The sequence below is a fragment of the Chamaea fasciata genome, unplaced genomic scaffold, assembly GCF_029207755.1.
Source record: "Chamaea fasciata isolate MVZ Bird 193981 ecotype frontalis unplaced genomic scaffold, bChaFas1.0.hap1 SCAF_6, whole genome shotgun sequence".
NCBI lineage: Eukaryota > Metazoa > Chordata > Aves > Passeriformes > Sylviidae > Chamaea > Chamaea fasciata.
The window spans coordinates 46,613,035-46,629,986 of NW_027094091.1; the positions used below are offsets into that span (position 1 = coordinate 46,613,035).

General features: G+C 36.6%; 1 protein-coding gene across 1 annotated transcript in view; it reads left to right on the forward strand.

Moving 5' to 3' along the window:
- COL25A1 (collagen type XXV alpha 1 chain) overlaps nt 1-16,952 on the forward strand; it is a 298,968-nt gene that overhangs the window by 176,366 nt on the left and 105,650 nt on the right. The window contains exon 5 of the mRNA XM_066186248.1: nt 3,351-3,368. Within this exon, the coding sequence (XP_066042345.1) occupies nt 3,351-3,368 (18 nt within the window). The remainder of the gene's footprint in view (nt 1-3,350; nt 3,369-16,952) is intronic.

The following is a 16,952-nucleotide window of genomic DNA, read 5'->3' on the forward strand; positions in this document are numbered from 1 at the left end:
ATCCTTAAATGCATGCAAAGGCAGCAATTAGTTGGTAGCTAGAATCAATGGATCAGTTTTAGAGTATGTAACAGATTTTAATAAAGAGATACTCATTAGACAAAAATAAGAATGGTGCTGACTTTTCAGTCTTGAACACTATTTTCTCTCTGTTGGTTATCTAAAATTTAGATAAAGACGTACACCTAAAACATTTTAATCCACAAACAACATGAACTGGGGGTCATTTATGCAGCAATTGAACCAGACTGATTTCAGTAGACCTGGGGCCATTTTGAGAACACAAGCAGATAAATGGAGATTGAGCATGCTCCAATGAGTTATAGTATCAGATTGAGTTCATGGTAGGGAGTTTTTTAATGATCACCAAATTAACCCAAGGAGCTTTACTTCTGACCCTATCACAATATGCAAAAATGAGAGAGGGCAAAATTAACAGCCCCTTTCTGTGTCCCACACTTTGAATTGCTGTTGTGGACAATAACCCTTTACAATTAAAAATGTCACTGTTGTGATGCTTTTCTACCCATACCTTTGTAAGAAGAGCTGATGAGTTCCATAATTCAGTGCTTGCTACACCCTCTGGGTAGCGTCACTTATTGGATCATTTGTGAGAAGGGAAAATGCTGCTGTAACTGCAGTGGATAGTAGGGCAAGGACTAGATAAGATCATTCAGAAATATTGAACAATTGGGAGCCATTGTAAAAACCAGAAAATATTTACCTTCAGTAATGCAAATTTCCTTCCATGCTGAAGGAGCTAATAGCCAAGGGGTAATCATTCTGCTTTGAGTACTTTCATATTCAGCATCTGCATTTATAGCTAAATGTAGGATAATTGTAATATTGGCAGCACATATAAACTAAGAGTAATGCAGCTGTTATATTCCCCGATATCTCATCGTTTCCTGTCTACATGAAAAAACATTGTCCTATAAAAATTCATTTTCCAGGTTTTTCTGTATTGGAGACATGAAAGAAGAGTAATTACAAATGCTCGGTACCAGAATGTAGCGATGCTGTTGAGATTGAGAGTAGAAAGCACTTCCGTGGGAGTATGATTGCAGCCCTTACCTCACATTCAGTTCAGAATATGTTTGTGTTATGTGTATATGACTCTTGTATCATACATATAGCATGTACCATGCGGACACTTAGCAGCCTATATGTCTTAGATGAAGGAAAAAAAGTCAATTTTCAAATCTCATTTTTCAAATATATATGCATATATTCTGTTTATTTGCTTTCCACTGCTTTAAATCAACTCTTTGTTGAAACATTTTGGTAATTTCAGACCTTCATTTAAGTTTTGGCTTTTTATATATATAGATATATGTAGGAGACAGCCTTTAATGATTTGGTGGAAATCTATTGCAACTTCATATATTCTTGTGAGCAAATGCATTCTGAATTTTATGTATTAAGTTTGCAGGCACAGGTCTCAGTTTGGATAATTTATGCAATTTTATTGTACTGGCTGTCCAGTACTGCATCAGTAAGCAATTCCTGATGGTTTTAAGATGAGGTATAACATAAAATATCTTAAAATATGCTTTGAGGCGAAGATTAGGGTAAAATCCGCATGCTGAGGAACCTCAGTCATTTTCATTAACCCAGTGTAATGTGTAACTTCATAGGGCTCACCAGCTCAGAAAGTTTTACCTAATATTTGAACTGAAAAACCTCAGCCAGTAAGTTTTGTTGTTTTTTTTTTTTTTATATCCTCTATGGTGCCGTTTTGTTCTAAGGAACAATGAGAAAACTGCAGCATCCGCAACAGGGAATGCTTTATGCTGCATTTGGTGTAAAGATTAGATAGCCACAGTAAATCTGTATTTTGCTGTTATTCCTCTGTAACATGATTCCATATATTAAAAAAAAAAAAAAAAAACCAAAAACCAATCTTTATGTAAATTTAAATTCCATTTTGTTGTGGTTTTAAATTGGCACAAAAATTTTTATTAGTTAATATAAAAAGCATTTCTTCATTTGCTTTTCTTGTTGATAATGGTTCCAAGTTGAAATGCTTTTGCCTCCCACCCTGTCTAAAATTGCCCAGAATCACAGGATGGTTGAAATTGGAAGGGATCTCTGGAGGTCGTCTCGTGTAACCTCTCTGCTCAGGTGGAGCTATCTCAGACAGTTTGCCCAAGATCATGTCAAGATGGTCTTTGGGGGTCTTCAGGAATGGAAACACCACAATCTCCTGTGGTCCTGTGCTTAGTTAACAGTAAAAAAAGTGTTTCCTGTTTTTCAGACAGAAAAGTTTCAACTCTCTGTAAAAGTACCTTCCAGCTGAAGTGGTTTTATAAGGTTTAAAAGAAGGCTTCATGCTCAATTTCTGTAAACAAAAGGAAACATAGTTTCAGTTTAACTGAAGTATTACTTTAATTGTCATAAAACACCAGAAGCTAAGCTAGCCCATGGCGATTAAAGGAATTCTCTCTAAGGAGAAATATGTAATCATTTTTCTGTCATACAATGTGAGCTGATTGTCTGGGTCATGTTGTTTATTGTCACAGCTACTCTAGTGTTTGCTAAAATAATTCTACTTCATGCAAGTAATTTCTGTTAAGGGCACTAAAATAATTCAGGACTTTCACTGGCTTTTTGTGTATAGGAAAATTAGGGATAAGAATTCTACTCTGTAAAGACTTGCAGCAAGAAGAAATACAGTTCCTCAGTGTGCAGAGTGTCACTCCACTAGTCCAGGGGTGATCTAAAGGGGATGTTGATAAGTAAGAGAGAGGAAATGTATCAGCTGTCTTCCTAGATTGACTGACAAAAGCTCATCTCAAACCTTTCACAACTGCTGGTTTAAATACTGGTTTATACTTGCTTAAAACTGTGGTGCCTGTAGCAATGGCCAAAAGCACTGTGTTCCTCCAGTTTTGAGACTTTGTTCATTCAATAAGCAGTAATAGTAAATAATTAGCATCTCCTTGAAGCATGGAGGTGAGCCATGATAGAGAAATAAGGAGAAAAAACCCATAATACCTGCTTCTGAAACAGCTCAGCCCCTCTGGCTTCTTTCTCACTTGAGAACTGTCAATTGAGTCTTTCTATCATTTCCAAATGGTTATGAATATCTAAAATAAGAAATTTCTCAAATGCAGTTTTGATATGCTATTGTAATTTATTTCTAGAATCAGTTGCAAGAAAGTTAATCAGTTTGAATTAAAACACTCAAATTCAATATAAACTTAAGAATCTAAAGTCTGACTTCAATGCAGTCACTATATATTTTGTCAGCTCCTTATCAGAGAGCACTGTAACTACTTTCTACTATTTAAGGAGTTCATCCTTGTCATAACTTTCCATAATCATTCGTGGTCTTTGTTTTTTTTCAGGGTCAGCCTGGTCCTCAAGTAAGTGCCATCTTATTTTCTTACATAAGTAACAGATAAACACAGGGCTCACTGAGCTCAGGTTGTCTACAAAGTATTTTACTGTATTTTTTGATCCTACTGTAATAAGATGGAAACTGGTAACTGTTGCATAATTCTGTAAGAAAAATATTTCCCAAGAGAGAAATATGCCCCCCGCATATGGTTAAGTTCCCTCAGCTGTCTGACCAGATGGTGGGGTTAACAACATAATACTGAATAGAGCAAATCTCCTAACTATGGCTTGAAACCTTACCGCCAAACTTTAAAGCAAGATAAAATAACTTAGCAAATGTGTAGCAAATGTAATACTTCAACTGCTTATTAATCACATGCTAATAATGTTGCTATAATCCAAGCAGCCCTCAGTTATTTTAAATATTGCACTGCTAGCTATTTTGATTAATTAGACACACTGCTTTGAATTAGTTATGCTTTATTTGAGAATAGTGGAACTTTGTCTTGTGAGCTGTAATTGAAGATGTGGAAATCTAGGGGCCAAACTTCAGTTCTAAGGGAGAAATAGACCAGCAGAAAGGAAACATTATATATAGCAAAAATGAAATGTGAATTATTTGAGTGCTATAAAATATGGCAGTGCAAAGAAATACGAAAAAAAAAAATTACAAAGCCAGTACCAATGCCATACTTAGTGAAATCAGTTGAGAAACTCAGCCTTTTTGTATGTTCCATATGCTTTGTGGGAAGTAAGCTTTGATCTGTGGAACTGTCCTAGCACAAGTTAGTTACCTGAACCAGGATTTCTGTGAGGGCCTTTTATATTTCAGAATCTTAATTGTAAGTTAAAGCTTACCAACTTATTGACTGGCAATTTTTTCAAGTTAAGATTTTTGTTATGAGAAGCAAGCATTTCCTTCAGACTTTTAAGTTTCTAAACATCATAAAATCAATCTGTTGAAAGATAGATTGTTTTGCGCACCCTCAAACCACTTGGCCTGAATGCACAGTATCCTTGCAATGCCAGGCTCTGTTTAACAGAATTGTCTAAGAAGTCCATATGATGCTGGAGATGACCACCGCCCACGGCGCTTACATTTCACAACAGGCTCTTGTTGTGTGGACTACACAGTGAGGTACCTTCAGCCTCTCTGCTGCTGGGGGTTGATGAAGAGAGAGATGGTAATTCTGTGTGGCACTGTAGCTCTGAGCAAGCTCTTCTGAGGACCTGAGGCTGATACTTGAGCCTGTGGGCTGCCCTCTAGTTGATATTAACTTGTGCTGCCACCCGTATCCTTTCCTTCTGGGTTTGGACCCCCACCTCCCACATTTCAGTTGCTTAGAGAGTGTCTCTTGCTAATGCTTGTAAACAGCAGCTCAGTCTTTGGAGCTCATATCTCTACATGAAATGCCCTGGGGTGGCTATAGGCAAGGAACCACCATGGAGATGGCAGCGTTCAGTGCGGTTTCAAGGGCAGAAAGGCAGAGAAATCTCATTACGGGTGTAAGAGAAGTGAGGTGCAAACCAAAGAAAAAACCATCTAAAAATGTTCCCCAACTTGTTTTCAGAGAGAATTCTTGCATGTTAAGTTCAGTAATTCCTCCCAGTGGAAATGCTTACCTCTGAGTCATCACTGTTGTCCTCTGCAACATATACCCTTTCTTCTTAATAATGCCTTTTCTTCCTTTTCAGCTCAAGATGCTCTTATTGTGTCAGGAGGATATGTGTGTATTCATTCGTTTTGACTGACTGATTGAGTCCAAGAATCATTCTTTTGAGAGCACTTGTGGGGAAGACATTAGGGCATGAAACAGAGTTGTACTCAGCTTTACATTAAGATGCCTAAACCCAGAAGCTTGTGTTGTATAGGTGTTGACCTATGAGGTGTCTAAGCACTCCTTGCAGTCCGTGAAGGTTAAGTCAATAGTCAGCGCATCCAGAAACCTATTCAGCTCATGGCAAAATCCTTGGGCTCAATTACATTGTCTGCATTCAGGCATTTGTTGCTGTGTGAATTGATCCAGCGTCTCTGGCCTTAGCCTCTGGCTGTTTTATGTACACGAACTGGAGTCTGTGTTGGACTGTGGTTGTAGCTGTCAGTCACAGGCAGCTGTCTTGGATACCTTGGGAGTCTCTCACATGACACTAGCTGCACACATTCGTGCCTCCTAATTCTAGATTCTGACTGTAGGCAGCTATTGAATCAGGTAACCATTCTGCTGAATTGCTTGCTAGCCAGTGTTGACATCTATGGATCTCAAACAACTACATGGAGGCTGTACGTTTAGAAGTTTATCCCCTTAAACTGAAACTCAGATCCAGATAACTTGGTGAAACAGCATTTTTCAAGTAATGAAAACAGCGTTTTTTAAATATTGGAAGCTGTAGTTGAAAATCTCAAGACTTTTAAAAATGTAAAGTATCTCCAGAAAACAGAATCTTTTCACATACAGATAAAATAATTCAAAACCCCTTGGCATGTCATTAAGTAATGCAGAAATTCCAACCTATTGTGATTGTTAGCAATTTCCCTGGTCTTGACTCAGTCTGTGAGAAATTCAAATTTGAAGTATTGATCAGTTTGGTTAGTGAGTAAAGGCTACCTGACTTTAAAGAAAAAAAATGTTAATGCTGATTGGAGAAGCATTTAGGAAGTTTCTGATGTTCTCACCATGCAAGTCTGTGCTAGCATCAGGGATAAATTCTAATCATTTCTATACTCACTGTTTTATTAACTCCCATTCTTTTCACTGTGGTTTTATAAAGGACACACTAAGTTCACCTAACACACACCTAGTTACTGGGCACAATCTCCTATCATTTTAGGGTTTTTACTGCTTATTTTCTTCAAAAATAGATGATAAAAGATAATTTTGCTTTACGTTTTCCCATTTTAAGTAACAAGAAGCTTTATTACAACTTACAGGCGCCTTTTTTTTTTTTTTTCTTCCAGAAAAAGCTTATGGTTCTATTGTATCTCTGAAAAGTAAAGATCACAATAAAAAAACCTAAAGAATTTCTAGTCTAATCTTCAAAAAAAACCAATATGCCTTCTTATGATTTTGGTTTTCTGTTAAAAAGAAAGCTACTTTAAATACCATGTAAGCTGTGTTCTTTTGTAGAAGAGTGAGTAATAAAATATTTATTATTTTTAATATTTATTATATTTAATATTATTGCTGAAATTAAATTCTGACTCTTGAGTGACCCCCAAAAAAATCTTCTTTTTCTTATCTGTAATGTAAATATGCATTTAGATTAGCTTGAACCAGAAAGAGTTCTACTGCCAGTAAATCTATACAACCAAATTCTGCCCATACTTTCTCTCTTTAAAATAATGGAAGTATTCCTGCTTGACAGAGAACAAAGTTTAGCTTCTAGTCTTAATGTTAATTCCATAAGAAATGTACTGTCTCGTTAAAGAGGGAAGGCTGGCCATTTTGAACTTTTTTTGTTGTTTAGAAGTAAGGTTCATGTAAATACTAGAAGCCATGCTTTTCATATTACGGTGAAGGAAGGCAAAAACAATCCTTTAAAAAAATTGCACTGAACTAAAGCTATTAAAGACTGTAAGTGTGGGGCAGGGTGGTATTTTGGTGTGACTTCATCTCAGCCAGCCAACTGTTTCCTTCTTCAGGGCAGTATCCTCTCCCTGGCCTATCTCTAGCACAACATACTTTGTCTCTCATATCAGCATACATGAGCACTCTCTGTGTGGGACTTTGAGATACAGCAGCCTCACAGATGCTTCTCCTTTCTCTTTGGCAGCTGTCCAAGTCTGCATTAGGAATGGACAAAGTATTAATGATTGATATTTGTTTTCACGACATTCTTGTTTTCCTTTATGTGACACGTCCATGGACGTGATGTTGTAACAACCTGAAATTTTCCAGTGCCTGGTGCATGATAAAGGGTTTCCATAGCAATTATGGTGACAAATGTATCTGTGTCTCTTTTTTTCACTATCAAGGATCAGGGTATGTGACTGGGGTATTTTTATTTTCTGATGACAGAGATTCTGATTTGTAGTTAAACTGGCTATTACTGGTTTGTGCTGTCAACAGTGTTGGTGGAACCGTTTTAACTTTCAGTTTTCTGGTTTTTGTCAAAGGACATAGAAATACAACAGGCCACAGGCCCTAGTTTTGAGTGGGTTTGGAAGGCAGCAGTCTAGGGAAGATATTTATCGCTTCCTATAGAACACAGTGATGATAGGGAGACTCCTAGATCTTAGGAAAAAATATATTACAGAAGGAAGGGTGGGAAAGGGGGTGTATAAATAAAATGTATTTTGTTTCCTGATGAGCTTCCCTTTCAGTTTTGGTAGTGTGGATAGTCATCTGAATTCCACAACCTCTTAAATATTGCTCCCAATGCATGCCATTCAGTAGTGGGGCAGTTGATAAGATGAAGTGATCGTGTATGTGTTTTTATGGCTTTTTAAGCTGTGGGCAAGGTACATAATGTCCTATTGACCAGTGCTGCAGAGTGGTCTCTACCTGTCAGATCGTTAGAGTTGGACATGTTCCTTTTGTTCTGATCACCATAAATTGAGGTGTAAACTCCACTTATTTTTTTCCTAGCAGTTTGCTCTCATGAACACCTCAAGACTCTTTACTTGCATGGAGAGTGGGGGAGGGAGACAAGAAATACACTTATGAAGGACAAAATCAGCTTAAGTCTGAAAAAGTAGTTCACTCTCAGATACACAGTGCAGTAATGTTACTGCTCCTGGGAGAATCCCAGTGGTTGTACCCAGGCCATTAGCTATTCTCACTGTGGAGAAAGATTTTGTAGGGTATTTCTCCTAGAAATTCATATCCTATGCTCCTTTTTAAACTTCTGATCTAGCTGAAGAATTGTGTGACTCAGTCTGATTATACAAATGCTAATCTGCTTTTGAGTTACAAGTTGCAGGTCAGATTTTGCTGTCAGACTTAGGCAATTTATTTATTAACATTAGGTAGCAGCTTTGTAAGTCTGTTTCTTACTTTCTTTGTACAAATAACAAAGATAAATCCTTGAATCCTTGATGCCTTTGCTGCTAAGAACAATTTACTGCAAATTATGAGATCAGAAATTAATCTGAGGGCATTGCATAAACAAACAAGCTTGTGCTGTTTCATATGTGTTTAAGCAGGCAGAACTTTAGTTGCCATTCTCCTTTCTTAAATGGTAATAGCATTTGTGAACACTACTGAATTTGTGAGACCTTTAGGAAGCAGTCCATATTAATTTGTGAACAAGAAAAAACAAATGCCATTTTCATGGCTTTTCATTTTATGTTAGTGGCTAAAATGAACCACATCAGAGAGTGTTAAGAGTAGAAATCATGCTCAAAACTTCATTTACTGTATACATAAGTCTTTATAACACTAAAGAAGCCAGAAATGTGTCTTCTCAGAAGGAGATTGTGCATTTACTTGTTTTTAAGTATAATGCTTTCCCAGCTTCATATGTAATAAAGTAGAAGGTAATTTTGTTAAAAGGCATTGACAACAACAATGAGCACTTTCTAATATAAGACCCTTCAGTTTCCCTTGGTAGACTTACACACATATGTAAACCAGAAGAGCTGTGAATCTTAAATGGTTTTCTTGGCTAAGCAGACAGTATTAGTGCAAGTAAGAGGATTCTTTGCTCTGTAAAGAGCAGAGCACAGAATTGGAGATTTAGGGGCAAATTGTTCTGAGCTATCTGTTATACAAAGACTAAGGAAGCACCACACAGAATTTAAAAAGGCAGAGGAGAGTAAAAGTTCCAAGCATCAACAAACAAAATTCTTGTACAGTTTGATACTCTGCTCTGCTTTCAGCATATTTTTTTACTTGTCTTTTCCCACCCTTTTGTCAGGAACTGCAAAGGAGCCTCTGATGGCAGATTGATGGCTTCCCTATAGTACCCTGCTAAGTGAACTTAGTTGGAGATAGACTTCATAGAGCTCCGCTCATCAGGGTCTGTCAGACACCAAGAGGAAGCCAGACTCCTACCCCAACTGTGCTACTGTGTTCTTTTGCTTGCTCTGGTAAGCAAGCTTTTGAGTTACAATTTCAGTAACTATCTGGTGCTGAAGTAGCAAGATGTTCAGATATTCCACAGCATTTCCTGGAACAAATAATTTCTTATTTTCTTGCTTGATTCAGAAAGTATCAGACTTGAATTCTGTTAATTTTACAATTGCCAATTCAGTCTAGGTTTTGATTTTCTACAAACAGAAAAATAAGAGTGTTCATTGGTCAGAATTCTGTGTAAAGAGCTCCTCATGCAACATAATTATCAGCTCTGGTTGTGCTTGTAAAATAAATTCTGCTCCCAGGAAGATGGCTTCTTCTACTGAATCTGAAGATCTCCTTTGGGTTTAGTTGTATGCAATAGATAAAGAAAGCTTGGAAGATGGGCTTTGGGAACAGTTTGACCCAAAACTTTTACAAGTCGATCTCCTCATTTCATAGTTCACATAGCAACAATTTATGATACTGTTAGTCTGAAAAAAGAAGTCCTAAAATTAGACAATACATAAAGCTAATATTTAAAACTCTAAAAGAAAATATGCACAAGAGCTTTCTATTTGTAGGATGTTACCAAGTTTTTTTTCATGGTTGCATCATTAATTCTTTAAAAGATTTGGGGTTTTTTTTTCATAAAATAAACATGAAGATCTGGTTCACTGGTTATTTATGCTAGTTTAAATGTGATGGGGGATCACACATTAGCATTCCATCTATTCATCTAGAAGTTCCAGCTGTCACCAGGACATAGTAGATCTTCTACAGCAAGTGAGAAACTGTGAAGCAAAAATTACTTGCAAGCCTTAATTTGGTAAAGCATTGCTTAGCTTAACAGAGTACATATGAGTGCAAAAAAGCAATTGCAGACTTAGTGTTGTGGTTCCCTTATGACATTACAAAGGGTTGTCAAAATATAATTAAGGACTCTGAAATATTTCTTGTATTCCTAAATAATTTCTTTATCAAATGACCTTTGTATTTTCTTCCTCTTCTTTTACATATGGCAGAAATACACTAGTATGTTCTGTGTTCTGTTAGGGATTACGCCAAAGCAATGTATTGCACTGTGTTCAGGAATATTATATAGTATTTTACTATCCTGCTGCACATGTTTTTAATTTGATATTAAACTCATGCTGGCTTATTGTTTTTAGTGATCTTCATGCTGTATTTTAGCTTTGAATTCTGGTTCAATTTGTTACAGATTGCAGTCATTTCACTAGCTTTAATAATAGTAAAAAAGAAGAAATTAGGAGTTATAAAAACGTGTATTTCATCAATCTTTTTGTGACTTGAAGATAATGCTGTGATGTCTAAGATGTTAGTCTTTCACATGGTTTTCAAAAGATCAGTTTCTTTGAAGACCATTATCATTTCAGAGACTGGTGATGTTTTGTGCTAGATGCTTGGGAGTCCTGTAAACTTGAGCAGAACTGGAAGATTTGGATCTCAGGGTGGTAGAGGAAACCTTCAAAATTTGTATTTCCCTTTACAGAGTGACACTCCTGTGAACTGAAATTTTACTTCAAGCAAATTTATGTGTTAGTAGAAATGCTTTAGGGGTTTTTTTTTGTATTGAATTGTTGCTGGCATGAAGAGCTGTGCTGATATGTTATTCTTTCCTCTAAATATGAGTCAAGTTTCGAGAAGGAAGAAAAAGGCAGAAAATGCGGCAGTTAACTTTCATTAGAGGATTTTGTGTCCTGCCAGTAATGTTACTAATGAGCGTGGCATGAAAGTGTCCATTCTGTTTGTGAGCTTTAATCCGGATTGCCAATTTCAAAAATGCTTTGCATGTCCCTACAATACTGTAGGATTTCCTAATATAGTTTTTAACTGAGATCCATCAGTAATATTAAAGAGCTGTGAGCTGTAAGAGAATCACGTATTTTCAGAAATACTATCCAGCTATATTGCCCAGTATGTCTGCTAGTGATCATTTGCCAAAAAGAATGAATCTCCATTTAAGTATAAATATACATATGTGTTTAATTTCCCCTGAAGATGTTCTGAATTTTGTAGTCCGTACTCTTTAGTGTTGAGGAGAAAACAGTTTTGTGTTTAATAAACTTTGTTGTTTTACATTGCTTCCTATATAAAGATGTTTCCAGCCTTATAGGTTACAAAAATACGTTCAGTCATCTCATTTTACATATGTCTGCTTATAAAAGTATGTGTATGTTTGCAGTTGATAAAAAAATTCATCTGCATTTATCTGGTGTTCCATCTCAAACTTCACAAATCTGAACAGTTCTCAAAATAGCTCTACAAAATATGTCATTGCAGTTTTCCCCTTTGCAGATAAGGGAATTGGTGATGATAAATGAAAGATTTAGTTCTTGTATGGACATTTGTTTGTCTTATTGTAACATAAATATTATTTTATGTGCTGTTTTTGTTCTTTTCTTTCTGTGTATTATTTGATGTTAAATGAATTCATTTGACTAAGGGTTGACGCATCTCCGTCAAGACTAGAGTTACGACTTGAAGTGTCATGCTTTGCCTCTTTTAGCAATGCCTTGTAACTAGGATAGTTCAGAAACATTTGCTGTAACCTAAGACTTGCAGGTCACTTCAGGTGGGTTTATGAAGTGTAGCTTTTATCATGACATTTGTCAGACAGTTCTTGTGAAAATGCTTTTTTGGGTACCAGTGGAGCCCATGCACAGGAACAATTTAAGGGACTACAGGACTTGAAAGGGTCATAGGAAAGAAAGAAGAATAAGATTCTTAGAGGAATGTATCGTATTTTGCTGAAATAGATTCTTCCAAGCATTAGCATACCTTGAAGTTTGAAAAGTTACCTAGTTGCTAAAATAATTCCATTGTTCTTAATCTGTGGATGTCTCAGAAGTCTTTTTTCCCCCGGTGCTATTTTTTACATGGCTGTGGCTTTATACTACTCTTTTATTGCCATTTTCTTTTAACAATTCATAATTTAAGCAATCACATCTTTCACCAGTAGCATTTTATAGTAGCATTTGCAGACAACACTAAAGGAATATCTAAATATTTTTTTTGACATTCTACTGTGCTGAATGAGGAAATATCTCCTGTACTGAGCAGCAAAATTTGGAGAAGAAAAAACAGTGTTTAGACAGTATGCCTTGCCTTTGAAATACTGGGTGAAACTCAGAGCCATGCTACTGAAACCAGTGTGAAGTTACCTCAGTAACTGGAAGAATGGAATTGGCCTTCCCTGTTTCAAAGTCTGTGTTAAAATCCTTTTGCTGAAAATAGGTTTAGTGTTCAAATACAGCAAATACATGTTATCTGCAAACCCCTGTTCAGATGTGAGCTGTGCAGGTTTGCTTGTTTATACAAGCTCAACCTTTATTACTTTATAAAGTCGCCTTGATATGATAGCAGCTTCAGGCCAAAATTCTTCAAAAACCAACCTGGTTAGCCATTATTTCAAATACATGAACAGAGAGGGTTTTTTTGGAATTTCAGTCATGTGTTTCTGTGTAGTTACTGCTTTTTTTTTGTAGAGCTGGACCCTGTGCAGCATCTGTTTATTAAGTACATAAATCTCCTGGACTCCGCTGCTGGTCAAAGGAGGATCAGCCTGGTAGATATCTGGATGCTATTTCATCACACAGAAGTAATGCAGACAGCAAAGCTGAGATATCCAAAAGGCTTGGGAGCTTGGAAGATGTATTTTGATGACCAGAGGTACTTCTGTAGATAGTGGGAGGCAGTGGTGAATCTGCATTGCTCTGAAACTCCTCCTTCCATTCCTTGCATCCTTTGTCTCTTTCCTTCAAAATACCTGAAGTTCAGCCTGCCATCCTCACCAAAAAGGTTCTTTTAAGTCAAACAAAAAAAGATTGAATGAGCGAAGGGCGCTGTTATTTCACCTGAATTTTCTACCAGGGTAGTAAACAATCAGGGAAGCACCAGAGGTGCTTCATTAATTCTTCTTTAATTAGAGAAACTACCATTCTATTTTAGGTTAAAAATAGATAAAACATTGGAATATGAATTAGTATTTCTGAAAATAAAAGAAGATGTTAACTCCCACGAGAAGCTTTTTTTCTTGCTAGGCATCTAGGAATAAATGAGAGAACTGGCCTATGGATAAAAATCTCCCAAAAGAAGTATAAAAATACTTAATGGTGAGTTTTTATCTCAAAAATCTGGAAGAAGGATTTTGTGAGTTTGATTGGCAAAATATATGTTCTTTTTCTTTTTAATTTCTATCATTTTAGGAAAGAAAGCCAGAATGTAATTTCATAATCCCAGTGCAGTTTTATAAGCCTTAAATGTCACTCTACTACATTAGTCTTTCTGTTATGATTTTTTTTTAATCTTCCCCCTCATATTTTTACTTGATTTGGGGCACATTAATTGCTTCCATAAAGTAGAATGTTTTCATTGGATTCAAGGCATCAATGCCCAAAGTATCTCTTTAGACCAGGGTGCCAGAAGTATATGTGTATTTTGGGGCAATATAACTCTGTATTTGTACATTCTGCTTACTGGCTGCTTATGGGTGCAGTTCTCACTGGCTAGTGCAGAAAACTCCTCTGGAGTGGTACTATGGCACTGTTATTTTTATACATTGAGACAACCAGGAGTTTAAGGAGTGCTAGTTACTTCTTCTGGTTTATTTCATATCCCTTTCAATGCTCAGTGCAAAATAAAAGGCAGAAAATCTGTAGAAATAAAAGTAGTTTAGAGCCATAAAGTTTTCCTGCTTCAGTAGTTTGACACAAAAATAATGCAGTTCATCTAAAGAAAAGGTGAAGCAATCAATGTTGAAAAATCTTTGCACTACAGTTCTTGTTATTGTAAAATTGGAAAGCAGCCTTTAATTCTTGTCTTCTTGTTTACCAAGCATTATTTTTTATAGATTTTTAATTAATTGAATTCCTGTGCCATCATTGCTGTTGAATGTAGTGAATACTTAATTAAAAAGTTGCAAGACTAAATTAACTCCACTTTCTTTTATTATTGAATCTTACAAACTATTGAATCTTATCAAGAATCCCATGACTTAAAATAAATACTGTCTTCTGTTGACAGCAGACTCATTCTTGTCTATTCCATCGCTACCATGCTATATATTAACTTTTCGGTGAATATATAACTAACTAATACATATTAACTATTGAGTGAATGCTGATACAGAAGTGCAGTATTGTTTTTTAAATTCCACCACCAGCATGCTCACATGCACACACGTAAGTATGCATATTCCTATTGGAGAAGGGATAAGAAATAAACTCTGCTGTATAGTCATTTAGTATTGGATCAACTGTGACTAAAAGAAGAGGAGGAGAAAGTAGGGAGGAAGGAGTAGGTAGAGGAGTGCAGAGCAGCCTACCTGAGATACCAGAGGATGAGGAGTTAATCTTGGTAATACTACACTTTTTAGCAGGGCCTGTTATGGTAGTTCAGGGGTTACTGGTTTTAAAGTAAAAGAGGGTAGATGGAGACTAGATGCATAGAGAAGGAATTTTTCCAATGAGGAGGGTAAAACACTGGTACACGTTGCCCAGAGAGGTGGTGGATACCTCATCCCTGGAAACACTTAGGGTCAGGTTGAATGGGCAACTTTGTGACCAGCACACTGGTCAAGTTGAAGAGGCTCCTGCTCCTTGCTGTAGGGATGGACTAAATGGCTTTTAAACCCTTCCAACCCAAAGCGTTTGGTGAGTCTAAGATAGCATGGGATGCTTTTTCAGGTGGACATCTAATGAGACAGGGATCTGCTAGAGGATGGGTGTAAGAGTAGGCAGCCTCAAACAGTCTGTATAAAAAGTGTCTCATTTTTGAAATGTTTTATAAGCCAAATATTGAACACTTGAGCTGATACAATATTGTAATTAAAAATATTGTTAAAAATCATAGATTGGACTCTGAAAAATCCTGAGACTACAGCGGAAATAACAAATATAACAGTAATAGTGAAAAAAGCTCCGTGTTCAGTCTGCTTTCTGAATTTTGATTCTGTAGGGCCCACATCAGTTGTGTTTTATTATGTCTTCCTGGAGTTCTGAATGCCAGCCAAAAATCTGTGTGTTTCTGTGGTTTTGAAGTAAGGAGGATTGTGTTTGTATCTTCCTCGTAGTCTTCCTTCCTTCCTGTTATTGAAATCAGAACCTCTGGTTGTTTTCTTACAACATGAGAGATACAGCAGTATTGGGTATTCTCATCTGTATTTTTATGTCCTGTTTTACCAGTTTAGAAGAGTGGCATTTCCTTTGTTGGTTTTTTGGGGTTTTTTTCAGTATTGTATCAAGTCTCTAACATCATCAGTGAATTTCTGCTTATCTAAGAAGTGGGAGAATAGAAAGGTGCATTGTGTACAAGGCAATGAGGGCTGAGATTCAGGAAATACATGTATTATCGTGCTTTGAGCAGTAAGTGAAAGTCAGAAGGCTTTTGACTTTACCAGAAGCCAATTTCTTTTGTTAAAGAATGTGCCAGATTTTTCTGCTGCTGTATAATTGGTCTTACTGTCACATACAGCATCTACTTGACTCAAGAGGAACTTAACAGATCTAAATCATAATGTTTACTTTAACTGATCCTTGTTTTTTTCATGCTCAGGCAATGGGTACACAGTCACATACCCTCTGTACCGCAGAATCTTTGTTTTCGTTGTTTTGTAGGCCTTTGAAGATAAACCTGTCTGTCTGTAGAGGGAAGGAAAAGTAGGGGAGAAGATTAGTCTTACTGATTAATCAAAGAAAGAATGTCAGAGAAAGGAAGAGGAGATCTCCTTCGGCAGGTTCTTGCTTGGGACATTTGGCCTTGTGCTTTTTCCTGGGTACTGGATTAGTGAGTTAGCAGCGACTCTTCTGCAGCTTCTAATGTGAGCTGGTGGTTTTTGTGAGCAGCACTGTAAGTTTCAAAAAAGCCCCACCCCATCCCAACATCAGCAAGAGCACTGCATGAAAAATGAATGTCTAAATTACAGTCTAAATGGTTTCTTGACACATTTTAGGTACACTGTGTTCTCCTGCCTGCAGTTTATAAACGTGTCTGATTTATATATTGCTATAAATCACTGACTTCTGAATACAGTTGTATGAATTTACAGCAGGAGTCATTTATAATTTGCTTGTTGTGAATGTTAACTGAGCTGTTTATCTAGATTGCTGTATAAATCAGTTTTATGTTTATCAGTTTAAATCATTTACATAATGTCATTTAAGGCAGTCACCATTATTGTGTCAAAAAAATCAGGTTTCTTTTTCTCTGCCTTAGGATTTTTAATAAAATCTTTAGATTATATGGGGACAAAATGAGATATTAGTAAAAGTCTTTTGAAAGGTGTTTGGTTGAAGCTTTCCACACAAGTCAGTAATACTACAGGGGAAGAATAAAGCTTGTCAAAAGAAAGGCACTTCAGCAGTAGAAACTGTTGAGATACACTGAAAATTCTTCTTTGTACTTGTAAAATTGTTGCAACGTGAAATGTTGGCATTGTAAACTAGCCTATGTAAACACTGGCCGAAAACATGGCCAAGTTCCGCAGATGCCAAAACCACATTGCCTCAGTAGTTCAGGATTTGCATGGTGGACACAAGACTGAAATCAGTGTAGGAACTTTGAAATAGTTGTGAAACACAGTGGTGTTTCATGATG